At 46.5% G+C, this 7,265-nt stretch overlaps 1 protein-coding gene across 1 annotated transcript in view; it reads right to left on the reverse strand.

The window, feature by feature from the left end:
* The window catches only part of DNAAF2 (dynein, axonemal, assembly factor 2), a 19,457-nt gene that overhangs the window by 7,283 nt on the left and 4,909 nt on the right, over nucleotides 1–7,265 (reverse strand). The window contains exon 2 of the mRNA XM_009321643.1: nucleotides 6,920–7,246. Coding sequence (XP_009319918.1) covers nucleotides 6,920–7,246 — 327 coding nt within the window. The remainder of the gene's footprint in view (nucleotides 1–6,919; nucleotides 7,247–7,265) is intronic.

Consider the following 7,265-nt stretch of genomic DNA (forward strand, 5'->3'; position numbering starts at 1 on the left):
TTTCTAGAGCCCTTCATCATTCAAAACCGTCCTCGTATCGCACAGCACTGACAGCACATAGCAGCAACGGCTGCAACACCGGCAGCCACAGAGCAAAGCCGGTCCCCCCACGGCTGCCCTTTAACACTCAAATAGTTTGTTCTGCATTACTTTATCCAAACTCCTAGCCGGTTACCATCCAGAGTTACCTCCCACACAAGCTGCAACAGTTTTAAAAGCGGGACAGATTTCAGGCTTAAATGATTTGCACGTCTTCTGTAATGAGAAGCCGATGCCAATATGAAAAGGGACTTGGATCTAGGGATCTCCCAGCCTCTCGCTTTGCAGGGTCCCATTGCAAACCAGCTCAGCACGAGAATCTGAAGCTCTAAGTTTTGGTGAATGAAAGTACCTGTACTGGGGGTGAAAACTTTTATAAGATATTCATGACTGCAAAGATTAAACAGCTCAAAAGAAGCTGTCATGAGCTTAATCAGTAGGTTAATAATGTTTCCTGACATAACTGTTTTGTGTAAGTTATTCCCATAATGCATGCATCAACCAATTAAAGGGCTGCATCAAAGCAGCGTGGCCAGCAGGTCGAGGGAGGGGATTCTGCCCCTCTGCTCTGCTCTGGTGAGACCCCCCGTGGAGCACTGCGTCCAGCTCTGGAGCCCTCGGCATAAGAAAGACAAGGACCTGTTGGAGCGGGTCCAGAGGAGGGTCACAAAAAATCATCAGAAGGCTGGAGCGCCTCTCCTATGAAGACAGGCGGAGAGAGTTGGGGTTGTTCAGCCTGGAGAAGAGAAGGCTCCGGGGAGACCTTATAGCAGCCTTCCAGTACCTGAAGGGGCCTACAGGAAAGCTGGAGAGGGACTTTTTACAAGGGCCGGTAGTGATAGGACAAGGGGTAATGGCTGTCAACTGAAAGAGGGGAGATTTAGATTAGCTATAAGGAAGAAATGCTTCACTATGAGGGTGGTGAGGCACAGGAACAGGTTGCCCAGAGAAGTTGTGGATGCCCCATCCCTGGAAGTGTTCAAGGTCAGGTTGGACGGGGCTTTGAGCAACCTGATCTAGTGGAAGGTGTCCATGGCAGGGGGGTTGGAAGTAAATGATCTTTAAGGTCCCTTCCAACTCAAATCATTCTATGATTCTATTCAGAAATTAGTTTGGTTTATAGCAAAAGCAAACTAATTGTGTTTCTTAAAAATAAGTTTGTTCTGTTCTCCTTTTCTGTCCTCTTCTGACCTCCCAAAAAACTTGCCAAGAGTCCTGAAACACTGAGCACAGAATTAGCTGAACCAAAATAAACTGTTGTAGGATTAGGCACAACAGTCCTAGTTTCTAGCATCATCTTCTAAGAAGTAACCCCTAACTATTATATTAATGCTTTATAGTAGCTTGGAAGTTGAAAGTTATAAGCCTGACTTTGAAAGAAAGCATGTAACACAACTCAAAATAGCTTGGAAATAAGGGCAAAACCTAGATGCAGCAGTACAGCTAGCCGGACTGCCCCAGCCAGCTGAGACCCAGCACCTTTGTTTGAACTTGTGAGCATACTGCAGCTCTCCGGTACAGATTTCTCCCTGAAAGGTGGCGTAGGCTTAAAACGTCTTATACTTCCCAGCACAAGCCCTCTAGGTTTCATGGTTGGTTGACTCTCAAACCAAGAAATACATTTATCCACAAAAGCCCTAATTCTGAGATCACCGAGCACGAGGACAGCCCCAGCGTGGCCCCAGGCAGCGTGCCCGCGGCAGCACATCTAGTCCACAGCCCTTTCCGCGTGCTCTCAGTGCCAGGAGCAATGTAGCCCTGCCACCCACAGATGACTTCTTTTCCCGGGAATACGTGGCCTCTTGGCAGCCCCATGCCAGGCGCATGTCCAGCATGGCTGGAGAGCGCGGGATCTGTCTGGGTGCAATAGACCTGACAGCGCATACAAGACAAATACCGTGTTCAATGAGATAACGAGAGGATTAATTACAAAGACCGAAAGTCCCTCTGTTGTAAAGACAACTAAAAATAATATTGTTCCCATGGGGTTTTTTGTGTAAACAGGTCATAGCGGGTGTTTGTCTTGGAGGAGCTGCCCCACAGCAGACCTGTTGCCAAAGCAGAAGACTTAAGTCCAGGGGTTAGAAAACAACACATGACAGTCGGTGCATGCAGCGAGCAGAGGTCACAGCGCTTCAGCGTTATTTACCGGCTGCTTTCTGAAGGAAAAAGCAACAAGAGCTTCAAAAGGATCTCCTTCACAAGGCGCTGGTGGCTGTGCCAAGCAGAAAAATCGCACGTCTTTTTTTATGCTCAGTAACACACTCATCTAAAACATTCTCCATGAAGGCATCAACATTCACACAGAAGTTAAACAAAGCTTTTGTTATGGCTATGCAATTCCCTTTTGGATACCTATGTTAAGTAAACCTCACAAACAGCATAACTCATGCTTAGTTCAAACCATGAACTAATCAGGCACGCTTAGTATAATATTTTTCAACCGTAAACGTTAAAAAAAAACCATAATCTCAATGCATAGTAACGCAGAGGAAACACTGCTCCCTGCTGTTCTCTGGAGCCCCGTGGGGGTTTACGTGAGTTAAATCTTAATATTCTCCATAACAGAACATGGGCTTTTATTATAAAAGGGATGGGCTGACTGCAGTGATTCCCTGCCCAGCGAGGGGGACTCCAGGAGGGAAGCACTGACCAGGAGAGTGAGTGCACACATCCTCCGAACAAAGTCATTGCAGTCCACTGAGAAGGGCGGGAAGGGTGTGGATCAGCATGAAAGGGAATTATTACTTTAACCGATCTTTTTCTAATCACGTGAAAATGAGCACACATGACCCAAAATCTGCAGGCAGAATTAATTATCTACCAAACGTGTTTCACGTGCTAGTATAACTGAGCCTCCAAGTCTCAGTAGCTCAGATACACCCACCAGAAAACTGGCTTTTATTTCTGTTAAGAATTGAGCATTTAACCCCAGGAGATCAAACATTAAAAGACGGTGCTTTACAAAGACATGATTTCATTAATTGCCCAACTCCAGCTCTGCCGTAAACCAGGACGTTCTGGGACATGTTGTTCTCGGAAACCTTGCCTGGCAGGCTTACAAATTTTATTAACGGTTATTTAACTCTCAACCATTCTTTTTCATCATTTACTCCCCAGGCTCTGTCACCTTAAAATGAAGGGGGAACTCTCCAATGCAGGAGTTTCCTAGGCCTGAGCTCCCAGGATTTGAACAAATGGAAGTGAGAAATGTAGAAGGCATTAGTGGATGAACTGCAATAAAGAGTAATGGCAGGAGCACAGCCCACAGCTGGTACTTCGAGGCAAAGAGCAGACGGTGAAGGCAACTTCCTCAGGTCATGGGTCTCTATTCCCCTGGAAAAACAAGGCCTGGAGCGAGCCCTGCAGAAAGATCAGCGCTGTGTGGTCTCTGGTACAGTGATTGAGCACAAGGCCAGTGACAAAAGATAACTTTTAAACCCCTGAAATACGTGACCCTGGTCCACGAAGTCCAAAGTTACAGGATCTTTGTTTTTATAGGACTTCTGCTCACCTGTAACAAGTGTGTGGATGTTCCGGTTTAGCCAAGGAGCGAAACTACTCAGAGAGAAAGAGAAGCAACAGCTGCAACCGCTGACAAGAAGTTAGGGCTCCGAGTCAGCAGAGAGCTGACTATCTATTGTATGGGAAAGCAGTAAAACCAAAGCAACATCAAGAGCTACCAAACGAAGGAATACTTGCAATGACACAGTTAAAGTCCGGGGAGGACTGTTGCACTGTAAAGACTTGCTCAAAATAAGCTCTTGCTGGGGTGGGAATTCAGACTGCTCAGCATCTATGGAAACTGAGCTCTAAATATATCATCTTTCAGCACAGGGATTCAAACATATCTGACTACAAAAGGAAAACCAGTCCTTGAAATTCTGTTTCAAGAATGGTGTCCTAAGGACAAGCTCAACTCATTCTTCTACCAATATCTGTATCAGACCAATTTCCAACAAGAAAAGAGGCCAGTGCGATAACAGGAACATCACAAGCACGCAAGGCAGGACTGTGCAATTACCGGCACCGTTATCGTACGTGTTGATCTGGGCAGAGGCGCACAGGCAATCAAAATCAAGCGATACGCGCTGCACTACATCATAGTCCAGGGACGAGGCTGCCGACGAGATGCATTCTGCTCACGCGGTGAAAAATTATCATAACACATTTTCCTGGCTGTTTGGCAAGTTAATGGGAGACAATTACACAGACAGCCTAACAGGGTACTGTAACAGCCACTGTGGCACGAGCTATCGCCGAGTTGGGCAGATTTCTGAAGTAACTAACTGAGGAACCTGTTCCATGAGACAACACAGAAACCCTTGGTCCCCAGTAAGAACCAACTTCCCAGAAGACAGCGGAGTAGGAATTTCATACCCGTAAAAAACACTGGCCTCTTCTTTTGCCACGCACTATCCTCTGGCGATGCTACTGTGGGAGAAGAGATTACAAACAAGCAGAGAGCAGCGCAGCTGGGAGGTGCAGGATCAAATTCCTGCTCGCCCAGGCCACTGAAAGCTCCCTGAAGTGGGAGCTTAAACAGGGCACTGCTACTGCATGCATTCCTAAAACACTCCTCTATGACTGATGCAACTCCTTGCAGATCTCAATGCAAGAACCGTAGCTCTGATTTATAGGAAGAGAGGCAAAGCAGAAAAACACCAGAGATGACAGCAGACAAATTGAAGAAATCAACATAAGTAGCAGAGAACCTACCACAAGCAAATAGTTAATGGGCAGAAGACAGCACATAATAGTAGCTCTAATTAAATATTAATTTTTCTCACTTCACTCTGAGTGAATGCAGCTATCAGCGCTGGCACAGGCACTTTTGGGAAATAGCACAGTTAAAAAAAAGCAAACAGAACAAATGACTTCAGACTATTTCAGCTGCTTCAATTTGCAGGCCCGGTATCCAAAAGGACCCCAGAAGAAATCAATCTTTTTTAGCCTGCTGCATGAATGAATGGCTGGGAGGCCTATGACTAATGCCAAACCTCCTCCTACTACTACTCCACCCAAAACATTTTGCAATATATAATAAATTCAGCACAGTCAAAGATTTTTTTTAACTCACAAAAATGTAATATTGACCGAAATTCCATCACTGCACCCCCATTCAACAACTTTCAATTAAAAGATGTTCCCCCAATCATAATAATGAACATACCAAACACTTTCCAATCATTAGACTGAGATCAAAGCATGCAGAAATGTCCGTCAATCACAGTACTAAAGAGATACTGCAGCAGAATTTCCTGTTCCCAAACTGAATTTTCAGCTGTATCCCCACACAGAGTCACAGAAAGCTGTTGTTTTCCCTTAAAACCTGCATTTAGGCCTCCACGCCATAAAACAAGCAAGCGCACGCGCACACACACCACGGTGCGTGATGAAAGAGATGGATATTCAGACTCTCTGAAAAGGCAGATAAAATGCCTGTAGTTCCTACCCCGTGCCTTCTGTACCTACACAGAAAACGGGCCGTGGTTTGCACAATGGCTTATTCGACGTCGCATTGGCACCCAGCACTTGATCACACCAATTAACAGTAGTGCCGAATGTTTCGTGGCCCCACTTGCACAGACTTGCAGGTTCCTGATCCAGTAAAAGCAAAGGAAATGCACTGCAAACAGTTCAGTGTAGGCGGTTCTCAATAAATTCATCATCTTTGATACTTACCCGAAACAATCAGCTCCTCCTTCAGAGGAGTTGCTGTTACAGAAAAGGTATGCTGTCTGCTAAATGGGAAATAAAACGTGAAGATTCAGCTGCACATATACTAATTGGATAAATATCCTTCAGAATCCTGAAGTATTTTCTAATTTTAGGGATGGAGCAACTAAGATACTCCAAGCCACCATCCTAGCGGATATACTTTAAGCCTGCCAGTTTTCTGGACTTGCACTCCCATTGTACGTGATCCAACCTGCAAAGGATTTTATTGTTCTAAAATAAAGACAAACTCAAAATCACATGGCTGAAAGGTTACACAAGAATTGTGCAGACTTAATCCCTGCTCATGATAAGTCATTTGAAACTCTGAGCTTACAGAACAATGTAGTTCTCCACAAAACTTGTGAGTGCTTCTTGACGGCAAGAGTGCTGAGCATCCCCTTGCGGGGACACTGCCAGTTCTCAGCAGGCATGCCAACCTCCTCCCGCCACAGGGAGCATCGCTGCCTAACAACCCATAAAATAATAAAACACCTAAACTAGAATCATATTCAGACTGGTAAGAAGAAAAGATGAAGAACTCGCCCGGTAAAATGGCAATCAACAGCAGTTCACAGCTGTTGTTTGCTGTACTACTCTGGTTGAACTAATGGGTGTTCCTGGGGCTGTAAATGGGAGTCCTGTCCTCAAGCACAGACACAGTACACTCACTCCACACACACCTGCGTTTCATGACCCTGTATGCATGTGTGTGTACACCTGGTGTATTATAAACATCTCCTTTCTTCATGTGAATAGGCTGCATGAGCAATTTACATGGCCTTGAAGGCTAAGACTAAGGACATAGGACAGGCTCCATTTTCACTCATCATCAGAATTTCCCTTAGAAAAAAATCAGTGCAAGAGGCAGACATCGTTTCAATTCAATTCAAGGACGAAGATGTCAGCTCCGTGACATGACCTTCGTACTGCTCGTACAAGACTAGCACTAATTAGGTCGTTCCACTTACATCCGGTAACAGCCCTCTGAGGGAAGCAGTTTCCGTCACTACCGACTTCTTCTGAACTCAGACCGATAACCTAACAGCTCCCTGAGACATCAGTCGTAAATGAATCCAAACAGCAGAAGTCACACACTGCAGTGAAGCGGTGGCACTCTGGGGAGCGTGATGCACCAACCCTACCATTTTGAAGCCGTTACCTGCAGACCAGAGGCGTCAAGGCCGAAGCAGAACTTCTCCCAGGGCCCGGTGCTCCCGGGGGCTTTGGCGAGCCCGACAGCAGCGTTGTAGGCAGACACGCTAACGCTGGTCTCGCAGGATGCCAGCCTGTTTGCGGGAGGAAACTGTAAGAAGAGGGCATAGGGGCCTGTGTCACTGGAGAAGCGGAGGCTGTAGTGGTTCGTGCCCACGTCCTCGCTGAGGCTCTGGGGCCGGATGCCGGGCACATGCAGGAGCAGGGTGAGGGAGGCCTCATCCTGCCAGCACTGGAAGGGAGGGCACGCGGCGGCCTCGGGGCTGCCGGCGCACTGGGCAAGAGGCAACTCG

This window comes from Pygoscelis adeliae, unplaced genomic scaffold, assembly GCF_000699105.1.
Source record: "Pygoscelis adeliae isolate BGI_AS28 unplaced genomic scaffold, ASM69910v1 Scaffold43, whole genome shotgun sequence".
In the NCBI taxonomy this organism is placed as follows: Eukaryota; Metazoa; Chordata; class Aves; order Sphenisciformes; family Spheniscidae; genus Pygoscelis; species Pygoscelis adeliae.